Source organism: Sciurus carolinensis, chromosome 3 (assembly GCF_902686445.1).
Source record: "Sciurus carolinensis chromosome 3, mSciCar1.2, whole genome shotgun sequence".
NCBI classification, from domain to species: domain Eukaryota; kingdom Metazoa; phylum Chordata; class Mammalia; order Rodentia; family Sciuridae; genus Sciurus; species Sciurus carolinensis.
In genome coordinates, this window is record NC_062215.1 from 20080146 (window position 1) to 20100341 (window position 20196).

Below are 20196 nucleotides of genomic sequence, written 5' to 3' on the forward strand. Positions count from 1 at the left end.
CAAGCTTTGTGCTTAAGACTACCCCACCTGGGGCCCCAACCCTGCCTTTCCTCGGTGCTCAAACCATAGCAGGTGTGGAGCGCCCTCTGTGTGCGAAGCTCGGTAACGGGCAAATAAAGCTAGTGTGGTATTCAGAACCGTCCTCCAAGTACCTATTGGTCTCGTTGTACAAGGATTAAGACTGCCGAAAGGGCACTGGACCGTGGGATCGGGACATGTTCGTGAAGGCGACTAGCCCTGGGTGTCACCTTGAGCTAGCTCCTTGCCAAGGGCGGGGAGTTCATCCCTGGAAATCCTTCCCGTTTCAACTCTGGGAACAGGAAGATCTCCAGGTCGCAAGTGCTCAGGGGCGGCTAGAACTGGGTCTTAAAACTTGAAGGCGTTGCTTATTACAGCCTTCGTTCCGGGGTCTGGGACGCCTGTCGCAGCCTCCACACACGCCCGGGTCATGGAAGGGTCAAGCCTTGGTGCGCAAGCTCGGGGCTAAACTGAACTACGGTGTCCCGGCAGGGCCGCGGAGTTCCGCGGGAATCCTTCCCTTTCAGCCAATCACTGAGTCCCACCCCCACTCCCGTTGCCGGAAGGAGCTGTTGCCCCCAGCAACCACGACATCCGGCATTCTGAATTTGGCGGCGGGAAAGGCCATGAGTAAAGGCCGGGCGGAAGCTGCGGCGGGAGGTAACGGAGGCGCGGGCTCGATTCTGGAGGGGAGCGGGAGAGACCGACATAGTGACACCGTCTCGTCTCTCTCCGCAGCCCTCGGCATCCTCCTGAAGTACCTGCAGGAACAGAACCGGCCCTATAGCGCCCAGGACGTATTCGGGAACCTGCAGAGGGAACACGGTCTGGGCAAGGCGGTGAGGACCTTTGAGGATTCCCTCCCCGCGGTGCCCCTATAATCAGGCTGGGCTCCTGACCCCCCAGGCCTTGCGCCCTTTTCCATCAGTGGCCGAAATCTCTTCCCTGCCTGGACCCAAAGATCCTCCTGTTGCCCTCCCCTCCCTTCTGCCAGGCGGTGGTGAAGGCGCTGGACCAGCTGGCCCAACAAGGCAAGATCAAAGAGAAAATGTACGGCAAGCAGAAGATCTATTTTGCGGATCAGGTGAGGAGAGCCTGCGCACATTATCACGTATGTCAGAACCCAACATTGAATCACCTAGTATCAACTCTTTGGCACCCCACAAAACTAACCTATCTTGGGCCATTAAAAGGGTCTCGACATCCTTAAATCAAGGTGCATACTCCTTTTCAATATCTAAACTTCCTGAGGTCTCCAGAGTTGAAATGTGATGGATGACAGAAGATCCTGAATTGTTGCTACCAAAACCCATTTCTGCTTGGAAGCTTATTTCATGTCACCTAGCCTAGCATCACTCTCTGCCAGATGAATTTGTTTCCCCAAATTGGATTTGTATTCTCCAGCCTAGAATTCCACCTAGATGTCTCTGACTTAAGTATCAGAATCAATATTGCAAAAGAATGCCTCCCTAACTGGCTCCTCTCTAGCATTCTTCCCCACTTAATGGAATCACTTTTCACCCAAACCAGAGACTTGAGAATAATTCCTGAATTTTTCCATCTCATGTCTGGTCAGTCAAGTAGAGCTGAATTTTTCCTCCTTGAATCCACTCCTTTCCATCTGCTATCACTGCTCTAGTCCAAGCCCTGTTGTCTACTGGTGTCCCCCTAACAGATCTCACCTTGAATATGAACACTACAGTCAGAATGATCTATCTAAATGCAAATCTGGTCATGCACTGTCTGCTACTTAAAACTCTTCATTGGTTTTGAGTGCTCCATAGAACAGGTAAAAGGCACCTGGAGGCTTGCTGCAGCAGCCTCTGGCTTCACCGGCCCTTATTCTCCACCCATCAATACTAGACAATTCAGATAGGTTTTATTCTTCTGGCCTTTGCTTGTCTTCCTCCTGCCTCAGTTCACTCTTATTCAGTCCTTTGAGATTTTACTCAGTCTTCACCTTCTTCAGAAACCTCTGAATGCTGTGAGCCAACTCCTCCTTTTTGAGGGTCTTACGTATTTTGAGTCATGCTGTATTATGATTTTCTTTTTACTTGTCCTCCTCACTAAAGCTCCTCTGGGCAGACCCCATTTTTCATTCATCTTTGTTGACTCAATACCCCACATTATCTAACATCTAGAAGACATTACTCGTTTAACTGAACTAAGTACTTTCAAGGTTAATTTTCCTGTAACAGATTACTACCCTATTGAGAATCCCCTAAAGAAGGGGTTGGAAAACTTCTGCCAAGGGCCTCACAGTATTTTCAGACTTTGTAGACCTTATGGTCTTTTTCAAAAACATGCAGAATTTAGTTTGTGCTGTTTGCAGGTCCCTGCTGTAAACATTTCCCTTGCTTACTGATAAAGTCTAAACTGCCCGAGCTGGCATTCCCAACCTTTCTAAACTGCTTCCTATCCCCAGGTGCTGTGAATCTCACTGATCCACAATAGTTGTTTTTGTTTTTTGTGGTGCGGAGGATTCAACACAGGGCCTCACTCTGCTGGGCAAGTGCTTCACCAACTGAGCTACACTTGGCCCCAACCCCCCGTAGTCCTTTCTTGCAGCCTCTCATGAGAAGGGCTCCTTAGACTTCCACTAGAGCCCCTTATCTAAATAGATCCTGTTGTGCCTCTTCACTTGTAAGATTCTTTGGGTTTCCCCCCAACTCTCCCTACTCCCCTAGGCAAGAATGGAACCCAGGGCCTTGTGGTGCTAGGGAAGCACTTTGCCACTGGGCTATATCCCCAACCCCATTAGAGTCTTCCTATTGCTGATACTCATGATCTAGGTGTCCCCACCTTGGTAAGAATGTTTTTTTACTCCTTTAGCCCAGTGAAGCTCTTGAGGTTAGGCATTAAGTTTCAACTTCTTTATACTTTTTCATTGGAACCAGTATTCAAGTGAATGATTTCTTATTACCTTCCCAGATGTTTGTTCCCTTTTGTGCCTCATATTAATTCACTTGTACTTTTCATACTGTCTCTGGCAGAACCAGTTTGACATGGTGAGTGATGCTGATCTCCACGGCCTGGATGCCAAAATTGTGGCCCTCACTGCCAAGGTGCAGAGCTTGCAGCAGAGTTGCCGCCACATGGAGGCTGGTAGGACTGGGGAGCCCTTGCAAGGTGCCCATAGGGTCAGGTTCAGTGTGGAGGTCAGGAACTGCTAAGTGAATAGCTCATTGACTACAGTGTCTCATTGCAGAGAAGACCTCTTTGCTGGGCTGCCTCAGGTTTACATTAAAAGAAATGTAGAATAACTAATGGCTTTTGTGTACAAATGGGCAAGACATGCATTTGCTTTCTCTGCCATGAACTTCAGCACACTGCCCTCATGTTTTCCCTCTATTCCTGCTTTAACTGGCTACACATTAGTCTGCTCAACCTCATAGCCCACCACTACTTGTAGATCGAAGAGCAAAGAAAATTAGAATGAACTGGTAATTCTACAAGCCTTATTTTCCTGAGCATTTCCAGAATGTGGGGTCCTATTTTGGATATATATCAGAGCAAGATAGAATTCAAATTCCTACCTCAAGGAGTACCCACTGATGGGGAAAGACAGACTCTCTCTCTCAGGGGTGGCAAATGACCCCAGGTGGATATGGTTTTCAGAGCTGAAGGAGTTAACTAGTGCCCTGACCACTTCGGAGATGCAGAGAGAGATCCAGGAATTAAAACAGGAATGTGCTGGCTACCTAGAGAAATTGAAGAACATCAAAGCAGCCACCAACCATGTGACTCCAGAGGAGAAGGAGCAGGTGAGCTGGGCAAAAGGCTAGAGTTGCCTGTGCAAGAGTGAAGATGAGAGTTGATCCTCAATAGGCAACTGTGAGCCTGAGGGATTTAGAGAGACCTGTTTTTTCCTTCTAGGTATACAGAGAGAGGCAGAAATTCTGTAAAGAGTGGAGGACGCGGAAGAGGATGGTACGTGAGTGGGAGCTCCAAGGGAGGCTCTGGAGTGCTTTTAAAATGGCAGCCAGAAAAATTGCTGCCCAATGTCAAGATCTGACAGGTAGTACCCAGTGTTGCCCATCTAAAAAGGGGTGGTTTTTCTGGGTGCGGTGGCACACGCCTGTAATCCCAGGGGCTCAGGAGGCTGAGGCAGGAAGATGGCGAGTTCAAAGCCAGCCTCAGCAAAAACGAGGGCTTAAGCAACTCAGTGAGCCCTGTCTCTAAATAAAAATTCCAGAATAGGCTGGAATTGTGGCTTAGTGGTTGAGTGCCCGTGGGTTCAATCCTGGTTAATAAATACCCCTCCCCCCAAAAAATAACAAGGGGTTGATTTTGTTTCATCAGGCAACAGAGCTATCTGATGCAATCCTGACTGCTCCCCCAAGAGCAAGAAGCAATTATATGTAAGTGGACTTCTCTCCCTTCCTCCCCTGGGGCCTTCACCCAGGGCGGTGTCTCATTCACTTGTCTCTTCTGCCCTCCCGGAGGAAGTTGGGCTAAACAGATGCAGATTATAAAGTTACCTCCAGACCCCCTGAGAGACCCTCTGAAAATGGGGGGGAACACAGAGCTGCGCAGGACTGGCCACCTTGTTTAGAATGGCTTTTTGTTGTTGTTCCTGCTGCTCTTCACTTTGAAGCAGAGCAGTGAGGAGAGAGGCACTAGCCCTGAGTATTGGGTAGAGGGAGGGACGACTTGTGGCCAGGAAAGGATGGTCACACCCATTTCATTTTCCACATTATAACAGCTCAAGCTTAACATGCACTTAGAACAAAGCTAAAAGAAAGCATTTTACAGTATTTATTGGGATATAATTTGATATAAAAATATTTAATTTCTTCTGGATATTCAAACCTCCAGATATCAAATCTGAAGAAAGCAGCAGGGAGCCTGGGAGACAAGATAAGAGGCAGGCTGCTATACGTCAGTATTTGAGGAGCCTGAGACATCATCCAGGACTTTCGTCCCAGGATACATTTTGATTATTTCCTGTACCCTTTCATCCCACTCCTTAAGTCCTGGGAGAAGTGCAGACAACACTGGGAGATGATAGACACAGAATGGGCAGAAAGCCTGAGGTGGTTTTGAGACCCAGATAATTTTCCAAAAATTGTAACTTTAGCAAAATTGCCATTGTTGATGTTTAGAAAATAAAAAATTTCAAATATGTAGTGCTGTGTCTCTCCTGCCTTGCTGTGCAGCACTACTGGGGAACGGAGGGCAGGGACTGGATAGGGAGGAAGGTGGGTAATGGAACATAAGACAAAGGTAGGAACCAGGTAGTCCTACCCTCAGCTGGCCAGAAAGCCTGTCTCACTCTGGACTAACAAGGCAGCCCTAGTCTAGGCTTTTCAACCTTCATGGCTGTGGGACTATTTCCTCTCACTCCTTTTTTCCCATCACACTACTTCCAATGATGTCCAAATCGAGTCACCTGTTGCCCAAGAAACCAAAACAGGCAGTTTCCATATACACACATCATGAACAGAAATCTGAGGCTTAGAGAAAGAAACTGAGAGGACAGGAGCTCTTCGGGGTACCCAGAACAGACTCCTATCCTGAGGACTTATGTGGGGGGGAGACTGGGTAGGTTGACTTATGGGTCAGTATAATAAATTAATCAGAAGCTTTCCACAAAACAAACACCCCAGCTCCACTAAAGGTGAATTGGGCTGAGAAGACCAAACACCATGTAGGAACCCAGCTGACCGGCGTGAGGTGTCACAGTCCAATCTCAGGCCCAGCAGTTCCATGGCCAAACAGACTCAAAAACCTCTTGCTGGCCATTCTGCAGATTTCCAAGAGCCATCAGTAAAGTTGATTTTTCAATTGATGCAGGACGCCAATCACGATCTCCCGCAGGGTCTGGTGGGATCAGTAGAAGACAAAGCTCAGAAAGGCACAGAGCCATCTTTTGACCTGCTCTTTAAGAAAAGTGCATCAAGGGCTGGGGTTGTGGCTTAGTGACAAGAGTACTTGCCTAGCATGTGTGAGGCACTGGGTTCGATCCTCAGCACCACATAAAAAAATAAATTAAAAAGGTACTGTATCCATCTACAACTTAAAAAAAAAAAAAAGTGCATTAAAAGGGTAGGGGTATAGCTCAATGGCAGAGCACTTGCCTAGGGGGTTCCATCCCCAGCATGGCAAAAAACATCAAAACTGCATGGAGAGCTGGGGATATAGCTCATTGCTAGAGTGCCTGCCTTGTAAGCACAGGGCCCTGGGTTCAATCCCCAGCACTAAAAACAAAAAACAAAAACAACAACAACAACAAAAAAAAATGCATGAAGAGACAGACATATGATAAAGCAAATACAATTATAATGTTGGGAAACATGATTACATGATTCTCAGATACAAGTTCAAGCCTGAGAAAAAGCACCCAGACTTCAGAAGACCATTAGTACCATCTCTCTTAAATAATCAAAAGCTCTTGGGGCAACTATTTTAGTGGGCCTGGGAGTGAGGGCCTGAAATCTACATATTTCCGAAAACTGCACGTAACTGCTGCAGGTGATCACAGGGCTTCCACACAAGGCAGCCAACAAGTGGTAAACGAGGCAGCAATAGCATAACATGGGTTAAACAAAAGCCACAAGAGGGCCCTGGCATTGAGCGCTCACACCCTACTTGCAAATGAGACCTTAACGTGAAAACGTCAGCTGGAAGCATGGACAGAACGAAACAGAACACTGGAAGTTGAAGATACACTCCAAGACACTGAGGCTATCCTACTTTTCTGAAACAAAAAGTGGCTTTGTTCACTATCCTATGGGTAGCTGGAGAACCCCAGCTCATTTCTGCCCCATACCTGAGGCTTACAGTGCTCCTCAATCCAAGCTCTGAAAACACAGGCTGACAGCTCTTGGAAAACTGGCCACAGAGAGGAGGCATTGAAGGACTCAAACAGGGAGTCCATGACACCTTGAACCACGTTGAACTTGACCTCTTCAGATACCTGGTCCTCCCCCTCGTGGGGGTTGTCTTGATGTGCCTCACAATCTGCTCATAGTTCTGAAAGGAAGTAGGCATAGATGATGGTGCTACAGCAGCTCTGCCAGTTAGGAAAAATGAGGTTACCCTGTGCGCCCTGGCCACCCCGCATCCCTTCCTGGAAGCTTTGGGGGATGTACTCAGTATCATCTATATACTACTTCTAGGTTAGAAATGGTGAGTATCAGGGGCTTGGGAGATAAGCTCAGTTGTAGTAGAGTGCTTTCCTTGCAAGCACTAAGGCCCTGGGTTTGATCCCAGCACCGCCAAAAAAAAAAAAAAAAAAAAAAAAAAGAAATGGTGAGTATCCAGCTGTCCTTCACTAATCTGGACAGCCATTTTCTGAGTGCCATATATAAGGTGCTGTCTGGGACAGAGTCCTGCTTCACAGTGGCTGGCTCAGGGAGTGAGAATGTTATCTATATGTATTACTGGCGTAGCCTTTGGACAAGGCAAAGGTGTGCACTGAAGTCAGCCTCAGTCCCCTCAGAAGTTAATTTCCCCAGTTCAGTGCCCCTCTTACACTTTCATTATCTTTAGGGCTGTGACATCCTTGCGTAGTGTAGACACCTCCTCTTCCTGCTTTTTCTTCTCCTTATGCAAAAACTGGATGTAGTCGATGGCTGGGGTGGGAGCAGAGGAAGTCTCAACCAAGAGGAGAAAGCTGATTTTGTTTCCCCTTCCTCCACACCCCAACTATCCCATTACTGCCCCACAACCAGGGCCAGGCCAAGAGTGGGTATGTGGATGCTGGCCTCTTTACCGCCCCATTGGCTCCACCCTCAATGCTCTCCCTGTCCATACTCTTCTGTAGAACGATGGCTTTGCTGAGCTTTTGGGAACCAATGGAGAATCCTGCTGCTAGGCAGGTGGGGACGATGGTCTGAAGATCATCATAGCCTCTCTGTGAAACAGGAGGAGAAACAGGATCCTTAACCCCGAGGGATTAAATCAAGACTGGCACAAGCTTCCACGACAACAGTACCATTCTAAGAACTCGGAGGTGGGGGACTGGAAAGAAGATGTTCACGCTCAGGGACTAGATCAGCTGCCCTTAAGGCTATGTGAGTTGTCTGAGGAGGTCAGGCAGGCAGAGTAAATCTAAATACACAGAGCCATCCCTTGCAGGCTGAGGCACAGGCCTCCCCAATCACCTTGATGGCGTCCCTCCTCTTCTGCTCCGACTGGGTGTGTGCTCGCCGCCGGCGGTCTTTGTAGGATTCCTTGTAGGACTCCTGGTGGTAATCACTGTCCTCATCATCTATGCTCAGAGTTGGGGGCAGGAAGAGGTCACCTTAGGGCTCAGTGGGACCCAGCTACCCACCTTTCCCTGATGGGAAGAAAAACCGGTGCCCAGAGATGGCAGCGTGGGTAAAGACCCTAATATCCTGGATGAGGTGAAAGACACACCCTGTGTCTGACACTCAGGCTCCAGCACCCAATGGGTCAGCTGGAGCTTCCTTGTCTAGGGAAAGATACTAAAATGGTGGCATAACTGAATCCCCCCAGGTGGGCAGGAGGGTGTTGCTGCCTACCTGTGTTGGGGACAGAAGAGGCACTGGTGGAACCGATGCTATTAGCTCTGGACACTACACTTCCCTTACGGGTGTTTTCTACAAAAAGCCCTGGAAAAAAGAGGTTCCAATCACTAAGGGCTGGGGTGGAGTGCATTACCAGCCCTCATAGACAGCTGTGGGCACAAGGGTTCCTCAAATGACTTCAACCCAAAAGCCAGCCATCCTGGGTCACCCACTTCCTGCCATACCTGCTGCAAAGCTCCTGTCTCAAGTATCTACACGGCTCCATAGGCCTGCAGTCAAATCCTCTGACTCACAAAGGACATCTGAACATTATGAGAAGGGAGTAACAGCTGTCACTATTTCCACCACTTCCTGGTCCAGGGCAGAGGAATCAGGTGTCACCCTTGGTTGCTTCCTGCTCATTCTCCCCAGTTCCCTTTTTCACGCATCAAGCCAGGACCTTGGCTCAGAGACTGGACTGTGCTCAGGTGTGGCTAGCAAGGCCACAAGAATTTATATAGCTGAAACGGGAGAGTCGTTACAAAGCCCAAGACAGTGGGGGAGGCACTCACCAGGGTCCAGGCTGTTGTCACTGTAGGCGTACTCCACACGCAGCACCAAAGCAAGGGAGAAGCCCTATCAGACCACACCCGCACACCGACAAACCACGTACCGGCAGCCGAAAGGGTTCCCAGAACGCCAAGCTGGGATAGGAGTGAGAGCGCCCCGCCTCTGCGTGACTCCCCTTTCGCCCCGCCTCCACCCCTCGGGTCCCCAAGCCCCCTCGTTCCCCCCGCGCTCGCGCGCCCACGCCTCGTTTATCTCCCCACCTTGGCACCCGCGGGGTGAGGAATTGTCTTAGTTGTAGCCCCGGGGGCCCGGAGAGCAGGGGAGACGATAGAGACCCCTAATCTTCCGGACCCACTATGTGCACGAGCCCACCTGCCCTTCCCTAGCCGGTTGCGCGCGCCCACGGGGCTTGCCTGATCCAGGGGTCCTCGGGAGAGGCGCCCGGCTCCGTCATCTTGGACCTACGGAACCGGAAACAAGCCAGCGGGCGAGCCCTCTGCTGCGAGGAAGAGGCGAGGCGCGTCCACGTGACTGGAATTCGCCAATCCACGACGAAGAGGCAGGGGACGAGGCAAGAGTACTGCGCACGCGCCTCTCAAGACTTTAAAACTGGCTGAAGGTGGTTATCCTTGGTATTGGACATATAACTGGTCGGCGCCAGGGATCTGCTCCTCGCCCGTCCCTGCCATTCTGCAGTTTAGGATCTACAATGGCGGTCACGTGAAGCAACCTATTATGAAATAGGATCCCCTCAAAAGGCTTTTGTGAACGGGCTGGGGTGTGTTATATAGTTAGATGTAGAGCACAGTGCTTCCATGTGCAGGAGCATGGGTTCCCTCCTCAGCTCAGTTTCCAAGAGAGAAAAAATGTCTAAATATTGTTTTAGATCCTGTGCGCATGCGCACCTCACCTGCACCTGCAGACTTGGCCACTATGTCAGAAATTGGGCAGAGCTCTCCTGCTTCACAGCTAATGACCCCAACAGGCTGCAAGTTCTGAAGGCAGAGGCCACCACACCAGCACTGATCTTCCAAAACTCAGCCCAGTGGTTGGCAGGGCGCTTGTGGATATAATAACCCTTGCAAAAAGTTTGTTAGTTGTTATGCTGCTTTATAGTAAGGAAATGGAAGTACCTAGAAAATCTTTTCACTAACTCAAAGCACCCAGCTAGTAAATGGTAGGAACAAGGATGACTTCAGTCTGGCCAGCTTCAAAGGCCATACACTTAACCACTGCACTCCTGACTCTGGCTTGGGTCGAGGCTCTGAACTTATGGCATAACGATCCAAAGATACTTTAGAGGCGCTGGAGCAGGAAGCAGGACACCATACAGGCAGCACCTGTAAACATTTACCTTTAATTCTGTTAGAAGTTCCAGTATTTGCCCTGACTCCAGTCAGTGGTGGACATCAGACATTTGTGGGCAAAGAATGGGGATGGAACTCTATAGGGGCCTGCTCCCCCATGAGCCACATCCTTACTGTTGGTTAAAAATCAGCATGCTGCATAGGGTTCCTGTGTCTACCAGGGCCCAGCTGTGTCCTGCACAGCCTTAGCTTGAAGCCCTCTAGGCCTGAGACAGGATGAGACACAAGGTACCCATTCCTCCTCACCCCACTGGACCTCATCTACTCCAGAGGCCAGTTTGGCCCCACGGAGAACTCATTGTCAGTCACGGGCATGATGAGTTTTGGGTATACGCTTCTGCAGGAGATTCCAGGCTTTTTCCCACTTCGGCCAGTCCAGAATATTGGAAAGAAAGGACAAGGTCAGGAAACACACCCACTGGACATTCCCTTCCCACAACCCTTTTTTTCCCCTGGGCACCCAACCTGGAGTTGGGTGACATGTGGCTCCCACAAGGTGCTCAGCACCACGTGGCTCTGGTCCTACATAGCTGCTGCCCACTCATCTGGCTCTGTAGCCTGCTTTGAGCGGCAGCTTCACCTTAGGCCATCCCTCTCCACAATGCGTCGTACAGCCTGGGCACAGACGAGGCATGTTGTCAGGAAGGATCCCAGCTCAGCCTGCTCGGATCAGAGCCAGGATACCATCTGCAGTAGGGATGGGGTAAGGTGGGGTCCAGATACCTCTGTTCATCAGGGATGACAACGGTCCACACCTCATGTACATGTTCTGCCAGCCGGCTTCAAGCGCAATGGCGGCATCAATCACACACACATCCTTTCCTGTGGGAGACCCCAGTCACTGCCAGCAGTACCCTAATTGGCTTGCTATCAGTCACAAACAAAGTCCAGGGAAAGTGGATAGCTCTGCTGGGGCAGGAAGCTCTGAGGAGGAGAATCTGCTCAACTCTGGCCCTTCAGCTGTTCCCCATCATCCCTCCCGACTCACCCTCAGCCACAGCTAGATCCATTCCTCTCGGGCCAGCTTTGCAATAACTGGCCACATAATGGTCCGGAGTATCTTCATCTGCTTCTGGGGAGGGGATAGAGGGACTTACGCAGAGGTACATCTCCCTGAGTGATGGAGCCAGCCCAGGAGGTGGGAGTTGGGAACAAATGAGCAGAAATCCAAATCTGGATAAGACCACGGAGGTCCATAGGAATCCAAAGCCATGAGTCTAGCAGCAGCTAAGGAGCCCTCAGGGGTGTTGTGTTTACCTTTGTTCCCAAATACCCGACTGCCCAGGACCTTCCTATTGATGATGCCATCTTTGTGGAGAATATCTGGGTGACAGAGAAGTAGAACTGAGCCAAGAGACAAAGTCATCTCCTCACCTCAGGCCACCTGTAGCCCTCCCCAGTTAGTTACCTTGTTCCAAGGCCTCCACCACAGGTGGTATGCAGGGCCACTCGGGGCGTAGGCCCGATGGCCCACGTGGTCACTGTCGATGACAAATGCCCCCAGGCCCTTCAGTCGCTGAGCTATTGAGCTCTTCCCCAGAGCCACTGATGCCAGTCAGCCCAAGCACGTAGAGACCCCGCAAGGGAGCATCTGGCCTCTTCTGGGGTAGATGAGAAGAAACCCCATAGTTACTAAGGCCCTTAGGCTCATGCTTGAGGCTGAACCCCTCAATTTCTACTCTCCAGCATTTCCAGCACACCCAAACACAAGAAGTGAAACAGGAAAGGTAGGCTTACATTTGGAGGCCGAAGCAGCTTTCCCAGCATTCTTTGGCGGAAGTTGGAGGAACTGACTTTCTCTTCTTCGTGTTCCTTGTGGCTTTCATCCTTCACCAGCTGGATCTGGTATAAAGCAAGCTCCTCCAAGTCCTGCGGTAAAGGGGGTAGGATGAAAAAGAGTAAGAGGAGGAAGAATCCAGATCCCCAGTCTGCCCCCTTATCCTTTCCTACCAATCCAAGACAGGGAAGCTGGGAACAAATTTCTCCTTGCTTCTTCCCACCACCCAGACCCCGCTCTTCCCTCCTCTGGGGCCATGGTACTTCCAACAGCCCCCCATAAAGGTTTCCCCCCCTTCCCATCCACACCCTCTGCCAATTTCCCTCAGCAGTTACATTCTCAAGGCGGAAGCGGTTGGCGGCCATCCCCCCACGATAGGTCTCCTCGCTGACCACCAGGAACTCCAAGGAGGGGTCAAAGCCAGCAGGCCCATAGGGGTCCAGCAGGGGGATGACATCAAAAGTCAGGGAAGGCTTGATGTCCACCAGGAACTCACTCAGATGTTCTACGCGTTCTGCATAAGGCTGGAGCAGCTCAGGAAGCAACTTGCCTGGGGAAGGAGCCCAGAAAAACAGTGAGGTCTTTTTACTGAGAAAGAAGTGTGTCCCTAGACACTGTATCTCCAGAGGAGGGTTACAGGAAGAAAGCATTAAACAGGGGAGGGGCACAAAGGGGAAGAAACAGGCAAGCACCTAGTCCGCAAGGGTGGGCATGAGTCCAGGGAACAAGCCACCAAGAAATTACTCCAGAGAACTAACAGTGCTAGTGGGCATCAGAGTGAGAGAATTCCAAGAGCCACACCGTCCTTGAGTTCATTCTTGCTGTCTGTGGCACTACTACCTTACAATTCATATGTCCATTTATTCCCAGTCTCTCAAATTTTACAATTGATCATCTGGAGAACCTTAAAAGTACAGATTCCTTAGTTCCACATTTGGGGGACCTAACTGGTGATTGAACCACATGCTAAGAGAGCTTCCTCAGCACCAACTGTGACATTTGGGAAGGGTGAGAACTAATGGATAGTCCTACCCTTCCTTGATCTTGACATTAACGGTGGTGGTTGGGGGAGGTAATTTGGGGAGTCCTCCATTACTCTAATGCAAGGCTCTCACTCACTCTTTAACAGATCTTTGTCTGCTACTCCCACCACAAGCTGCTCCTGGGCCAGGATGCATGCAACACTGAGCAACACCTTGTGGGCATTGTGCAAGCGGTCAAACGTGCCACCCACAGCCCCACGGTGGTAGCCACGCACAGGTTGCTTTGGAGACCTAGCCACAGGGGAAGCTGGCCTAATGGTGGAGGATAAGGGAACATCCAAGGGCTCCACGGGCAGCATTCCGGTGCCATAATCCGGGTATAGCAGCACTGAAGACAGTTGTGGACAACAGCTGTAACAGCTGGTGGCATAACGCTCTAGCTGTTGCTTAACGGGATTGTACTGGCTTCCATCCAAGGTTTGGAAGTCAGTCAGCACTACTTCTGGCGGGTGGGCCAAATTCTGGACTGAGCTGGGCAGTGGAGGGAGAAAGGTGCTCTTGGTTTGGATATTGGTCAGTAGAACTCTGACGTCCAGGTGCTTGTGGCAGTTGGCGCCAGCGTAGAGGTGCGCGATGAAATCAAGAACCTCAAACGTGGCTTGCACCGGGCTGGACTGGGGCTGAGCCGGACTCTCCAGGCTCATGCCCGGCTGCAGGTGTACATAGAGTGTGTGATTCACCAGGCGGGCCGCTGAGGTCAGGATAGGAGCCAGGCGAGGGGCCAGGGAGGCCAGTGGCGTCGTCAGCACCAGAAGACCCGACCGGAATACAGCCATGCTGCCTAGGCCTACGGACAGTCAGGGAGAGGAAACGAGAGTGGCTAAGGGGCCAGTGACTAAGGCCGAGACCTGCACTGGGCCTTGGCCCCGGAAGGGGACATGGAGCAGGGATAGGGCCTGGGCCGATCGCGCAATGACATCTCCGAAGTAAACCAAAATCCTGGAAAGAGGGAACTGGAGAGGAACCCCTGCGTCATAGGGCTGGGGATCCAGGAATCGTGGGTCCTCTTAGTAAGCTGCAGTGGGTCTTCAAGGAATCGAAGGAGGGGCCTAAACGGGGACGCTGACGTTTAGGTTGCTTCCCTATTCACTGAACCCCCCGGGCTTTGGTTCCACTTACACCCGCCGCTGAGGCTTCCCGAACAGCGGCCCGGAAGTACTGCCTTTGGGGACTACAACTCCGAGTTACGGAAACTGAGAGAGGCCAAACATCTCAACTTCGGAACTCAAATCTCACTGAATTCTCGTGAGATTTCCCGTAGAGTGGAGCGTGTCCTGTTGAGGAGGTGGAGCTGAACGCGGAGGCTCTGAGATTGTTTAAGCCTTGGCTCCACATCCATCCGAACTGGGCGGAGAAGGGCAGGCAAGCTTGAAAGCCCACTTGGCGGATTCCCTTCAGGTCTGGAGAGGAGAGGTTGGTTTCAGCTAGATTAACCGAGAGGCAGCCGCGAAACCAGAACTATACTGGCTTTCCTCCTTAATTCCAGTGACAGAGAAAGGGGTCACAGAGTTGCACTTGCACTAGGATAGGGTTCCCAGAGCCCTCCTGGTGCTCCCACTCCCAGTCCGAGTATTTTCATTTGGGAGGTTACTGGACAGTTTTACCCAAGTCCCTATTTCACACATGAGGTAATTGGGACCCTGAATGTTCCGGGGGTACATAGAGGCCGGTTTTCATGGCTTCTATAGGATGCTCGCGGCACCACGCACCTTACTGCGCCTGCTTGCAGGAGAGAGAAGGAGTTCTGCCTGTGAGCTGAGTAGAGCTGCCAGGGTCTCTGAACAAGAGGGAAGTGGGCAAGGGCATGAGACCTAGTGGTAAAGATGTGCCGCGAAGTTAATGAGGGTCGATTACACTGGAGTTGGTAGTCGCGGCTTGAACTGGAAGCCAGGTTGCTATTAGAAGACTTTTCTGGTAAATTGTCCACGGAGATCTCAAAAGGGAAAGCAGTCAGCCCTCAAGAGTCCAGTAATGTGCTGTGGTTTTGAAAAAGTTCATTTTGATACTTAGGGTTTTCGTGTTTTTGTTTTTTTTTTTTTTGCGGGGGGGAGGGGTGGGGGAAGAGGTGCTTGACATTGAACCCATGGCCTCCCCCATACTCCACCACCAACTTACATCCACAGTCCCTGTCTGTTGTATTTTTCTTTAAGACTTTTTAACCTTTATTTATTTATTTGTTTTTATGTGTTGCTGAGGATTGAACTCATTGCCTCACCGGTGCTAGGCTAGCACTCTACCACTGAGCTACAACCCCAGCCCTTTCTGTTGTATTCTTAAAGCAGGCCTCTAAAAGTGTATAATACCTCAGCCCCACAAATTTACCTTTGTAGTCAAGGAATACACAGTTATAAAGTCACAAAGGCATTAAGGGACCAGGCTGCTTGCAGAAGACATCTTAAGTTGGATTTTAAAGAGAGGACTTGATTTAAAGAAGCAAAAAGCAAAGGCTGTCTGAGAATGTCCCAAAACATCTCAACTGTCTCGTCTGGCACACAGAGTTACTTTTTTTCAGCAAATGTGTATTTACACCTCTCATGTACAGGTAGGGTTCTAAGCACATGAAATAGAGCAGTGAACAAAAATAGCAAAGTCTTCGCCCTCCTGGAATTTAGATTCTTGTGTGTCTTGGGATGGGTAGTGAATTAAACAATAAAAAAAAATGTAGTATATCTGCTGGTGATGAGGGCTATGAAGAAAAATAAAGCAGAGAAAGGGGATCACACTGGAGGGAAAGGAATGCTATTTTAGATAGGGTGCTCCAGGGAAATGGCAAACACCTGAAGGAAGAGATAAAATCAAAGATTAGGGAAAAGCAAATCAGACAGAGGAGACAGAAAGTGCAAAGATCCTGAGGCGGATCCAGGAGGACCAAAGTGGATAGATATGAAGAATGGTAGAAGATAAGGTCAGAAAGAATGTAGGGGTCAAATCACAGAAGGTCTTGTAAACATTGGCTTTTACTGAAATGGGAAGCAACAGAAGACATTTTGAACAGAGACATGATCAGAATTTCATTTAAAAAAGAATTATTCTGACTACACTGAAAATTTTACTGTTGGAGGGCAAGAGCAAAATCAAGAAAATTAATTGGCAAGAGAGAGATGATAGTATGTGCAACAGGATGATTTCCCAATATGCTTTGAAGGCTGAAGATAGAAAGTGGATTTGTCAGTATTTGCTGATACACTGGTTGAAAGGAGGGGAGCTGGGTGTGGTGGCACAGACCTGTAATCCCAGCAGCTCAGAAGGCTGAGGCAGTAGAAATACAAGTTCAAAGCCAGCCTCAGCAATTTAGCCAGATCCTGTCTCAAAAAATAAGGGGAGATAGCTCAGTTGGTAGAGTGCTTGCCTTGCAAGCACAAGATCCTGGGTTCAATCCCCAGAACTGCCAAAAATAAATAAATAAATAAATAAATAATAATAATAATAAGAGCTGGGGATGTGGCTCAGTGGGTAAGTGCCCCTGGGTTCACTCCCTAGTGTTAAAAAAAAAGATGGGGTTGAAATTAAGTAATAATCCAAGGTTTTTGGATTGAGCATTTGGAAAAATGGGAGTTGTCACACACTGGAATAAGGAAGACTGAAAGAGGATTAGGTATTCCCCAATCATTGGGGTATGGACACATTGAATTTACTAGACATCATGTGATACTGAGTAGGCAGCTGGTGGAGATATAAACCTGGTGTTGTAGGAAACAATGAGGTTGGAGATGTGTAGGGGGGTTTGGTGTTGTAGGGGATAATTAAAATATAAATGGTATTTGAAATCATTCCACAACATAGAATATTGAGAATATGGATATATGAAATAGAAAGGGGTCACACTTGGCCTCTCTCACCACCTGCACACTTGCTCATTCACTCTCTCACAGATGCACAAAGGAGAAGCCTGGGTCCGGGGCAGGCACCCAGGCTCATGAAGCAGGTCACATGCCTCAGAAATTCATACCAACCTGGCCCTATGCCCTTCCTGTGGCCTTTCTGAATGCTTTAAGGACAGCAGATTCACTATGGTCTGCAGAGCAGGGAGACCAGCAGGAGTGGGGTAGCTGAGACCCCTTCCTCCAAGTTGCAGAGGCAACTGGCACGTCCAGTGGGCCAGAGATGACCCTTGTGGGAGGACAGATCCGAATGTAGTGCCCCCTTTCCCTGAGTCCCACACAGAGACCCAAGAACCCCAGTAGATTTCTCTCCTATTCCATGACTCAGGCCATCTTCCTGGTCCGTCACTTCCTGTAAGACATGACCCACAACCTGTCCCTGTGTCAGTACACCCCCTTCTGGGAGACTCCTGGCCTTTTACCCTGCCTGTAAACCTCAATTCTCACCTGTTCTCTCCTTGTTCCCCATCAGACCTTCACAGAAGTTAGGAGATTGACTCCTATCAGTGTTTCCTGCCACACAGTGCCCTTCTGCAGAATCACTAAGTATAGACCATTGAACACATTAGGCCAGGACTGGCGCCCCAGCTGTACCTCCCCGGAAGAGGCAGCCTTGGGTTGGTGGGGACTTCTTCTGAGGAGTTCTGTTTGAGGCAGGGGAACAAGGAGAGGTATTGAGTGGGGGGCTTTGCTTTATTTAGCTCAGTGGGGGTCTAGCTCAGTGGTAGAGTGTTTGCCTAAGTCAGCATGGGTTCCATCCCCAGCACCCCCAACAAAACCCTCTATACTAGCACTTTTCAGTCATTATCTCACTTGGCTTTCAACCCATGAAAGAGGTATGGGACTAATTTTACAAATAAGAAAACAGATTCAGAGAGGGTAAGGGCGTTGCCTGGGGTCTCATGAATAATGAAGGAGGTCACAACCGGACTTTCCTCAAACTCAAGTCCACATAAACTCCCGCTGCTAGAGACAGTTCTAGTTATGCCGGCAGTGCCCTGGATTGTGAGGCGTGAACCTGGGTTATCTACCTCTGCTGGACCCTATGTTTCCACGTAGGTAGAACTGGGGCTCCATGATTTGTCCTGATCATTCACATACTGCGCGCCAGCGCAATGCAGCTGCCACCCTTGTCCTATCCTATCCCCTGCGCATCCTGGGAGGCAAAAGAGGGCACGGGGGACAGTAGCGGACAGTAGCCTTTATTTAGGGCAGCGGGAGAAGCGCCAAGCTCAGGGGTCCCCTAGTCCTCTGGCCCCAGCCCTCGGCAGGCTGGTCGGCGAACACAGGTGATGCATGGCGGCCACGTAGCTGCAGCCGCTGGGGTCGTCCAGGCGCAGCCGGGCCAGGGGCAGGAAGCGCTCGGTGCTGTAGTAGCGCAGGGCTGGTTTGGGGGCGAGCAGCGCCTTGAGGAAGACCTGCGGGCCCCGGAATAGAAACGCTGGGCTTGGACAGCGGCGCTGCTCGCTCTTACCCCACTCCCTCGGAGTCCCTGAGAGCACCCACCTCTGTCACCTCCTCTGGGTCCTGCGCCTCGCGGATGATCTGCTCGTAGTGCCGCTGATAGAGCGAGAAGAGGTGACGGGTCTGGGAGTCTGTATGGTCCAGAGACCCTCCCGGGCCGCCCTCTAACTTCTCATAGAAGGCAGTGTGCACTGGACCGCACTCGATGAGGCTCACGCTGCAGACAAGAACCGCGAGTGGGTGGAGGCGGACACCAGTGCCAACTTGGGTCCGTGCAGAGGGGACTGGAAAGTGGCTGCGCGCAGGCTGCGGGTGGTTAGGATAACCAAAGCGTTTGCAAAGCGGTTGACGGCCCGAGAAGAGCTCCCATGTCTACTTGAGGCTTCAAGGGAGACTAGCGACGGAATTTGAGTCTGGCTGGGTAACGTAGAACTGTGTGACCTCTTTGGACCTGTGCTCCATCACAATACTGACACCTTAAGAGCGAGGTCGGCAAGTGAAAGGAGATAATGTGTGTCAAAAGCCCAGCACAATGCCTGCAATACAACCATATGGGCCAGGGAAGGAGGGCGGGGGCCCACCCAAGAGTGACCCCGGCAAACCTGGTGCTTGGGTTCCCAAGGGTTCAGAATGTTCCTGTGACTTACTGGACTCCAAAGGGCAGCAGCAGAACCGCCAGACTCTCACAATAAACCCTCAAGAGCGAACTTGCTGGCGCAGTACACTGCGTTGAAGGGAAGCCCTTGCAGGAGAGATGAGTCGCTGAGTTCCGCCCGTTTTGCCAAGTCAAGACATTGCCGCCTGCTCAAGGAGCCTCCAGGCGGTGTGCGCCTGCCAAAAGGCTCCGCCCTTTCCCACTCACCCATCAGACCTCCCACGCTCCCGGTCACCAACACGCGTCCTGAGCGGCGCCTTTTCATGTCTGGCAAGAAGGCCTGCAGCGTCCGCACGGTCCCAACCACATTCACGTCCAGTACGAGCCCACGGCGCCCAGACCATGGGCCTCTAGAGGACCAAGGAGACCCGGCCGCGTTGCACACTGCGGAGGAGAAGCCCGCACTGTGCGTCTTAATGACCAATGGCAGCTCCGAACTATCCCACTATCCCGTAGGGTTCCCTGGGCTTGGGACATTCTGGTTTGGGCTCCGGGGCAGGGACAGCTCTTGTACACGTTTCGGGGAGGTCACCCAGCACATCCACGCGGCCCTCGGTTCACACGTGCCTGGGCAGCAGCCACAGAATCTGAGTCCCTCACATTCCAGTTCCAGCGTCTCCAGGGAGTCTGAAGGGCATCCCCGGGCTCGGGCCCGCCTTCCACAGCGGAGCCTTGCGCCCCTCAGGTCCCTCATCGTTGGCATACACTGAAGGTTTGGGAGAGGATGAAGATCTGAATGCCCTGCTTACCTCTGGGGGCTCTACCTTTTCTCCATGCTGGTCTCTCGTATACCTTTGAAGCTCCGGGACGGGTCCTGAAGCCAGCCGAAGGGCCAGGTGCAGGCCACTGCCCGAGGAGCAAGACAGTGATGAGCACCACGGTGCGGTCCATGGGAAGAATCTTGGGCAGCAGCTCAGCACATGAGCCCTAGGCGTGGATCTCTGGGC

At 50.8% G+C, this 20196-nt stretch overlaps 4 protein-coding genes across 6 annotated transcripts; 1 reads left to right on the forward strand and 3 right to left on the reverse strand.

Moving 5' to 3' along the window:
- The first annotated feature begins 619 nt into the window (after positions 1–619).
- Psmc3ip (PSMC3 interacting protein) lies at positions 620–4383 on the forward strand. The gene is made up of 7 exons (XM_047543771.1): positions 620–678; positions 757–857; positions 1013–1102; positions 3012–3123; positions 3637–3782; positions 3895–3948; positions 4321–4383. The coding sequence occupies exons 1-7, from the start codon at positions 645–647 to the stop codon at positions 4381–4383; spliced, it is 600 nt and encodes a 199-aa protein (XP_047399727.1). The 5' UTR covers positions 620–644.
- A 1866-nt stretch (positions 4384–6249) lies between these two features.
- Mlx (MAX dimerization protein MLX) lies at positions 6250–10256 on the reverse strand. Of its 3 annotated transcripts, none has more exons than XM_047547289.1 (7): positions 9475–10256; positions 9065–9101; positions 8508–8597; positions 8127–8233; positions 7777–7876; positions 7496–7595; positions 6250–6994 (listed from the first exon to the last, which is right to left on the reverse strand). In XM_047547289.1, exons 1-7 carry the CDS (start codon positions 9514–9516, stop codon positions 6706–6708), a joined length of 765 nt encoding a protein of 254 aa, XP_047403245.1. In that variant the 5' UTR covers positions 9517–10256; the 3' UTR covers positions 6250–6705. The 3 variants fall into 3 exon arrangements, 2 of the variants coding, with proteins under 2 accessions (XP_047403245.1, XP_047403246.1); XR_007107923.1 differs by having other exon boundaries at positions 6862–6994; positions 7404–7595; XM_047547290.1 differs by lacking the exon at positions 6250–6994 and having other exon boundaries at positions 7278–7595.
- A 143-nt stretch (positions 10257–10399) lies between these two features.
- Coasy (Coenzyme A synthase) lies at positions 10400–14405 on the reverse strand. Its single transcript, XM_047547291.1, is given in 16 exon segments — positions 10400–10793; positions 10895–10951; positions 10954–11010; positions 11012–11051; positions 11162–11195; positions 11198–11251; positions 11418–11441; positions 11444–11521; positions 11687–11752; positions 11838–11864; positions 11867–11966; positions 11968–12030; positions 12167–12298; positions 12542–12756; positions 13326–14036; positions 14369–14405. Coding segments are annotated over 15 exon segments (1710 nt in total). The 5' UTR covers positions 14026–14036; positions 14369–14405; the 3' UTR covers positions 10400–10730.
- Positions 14406–18324: 3919 nt separating this feature from the next.
- On the reverse strand, positions 18325–20141 carry Hsd17b1 (hydroxysteroid 17-beta dehydrogenase 1). The gene is given in 12 exon segments (XM_053743360.1): positions 18325–18548; positions 18637–18811; positions 19242–19282; positions 19284–19336; positions 19457–19573; positions 19576–19619; positions 19621–19633; positions 19782–19806; positions 19808–19849; positions 19851–19975; positions 20064–20112; positions 20114–20141. Coding segments are annotated over 12 exon segments (897 nt in total). The 5' UTR covers position 20141; the 3' UTR covers positions 18325–18362.
- Positions 20142–20196: the final 55 nt, after the last annotated feature.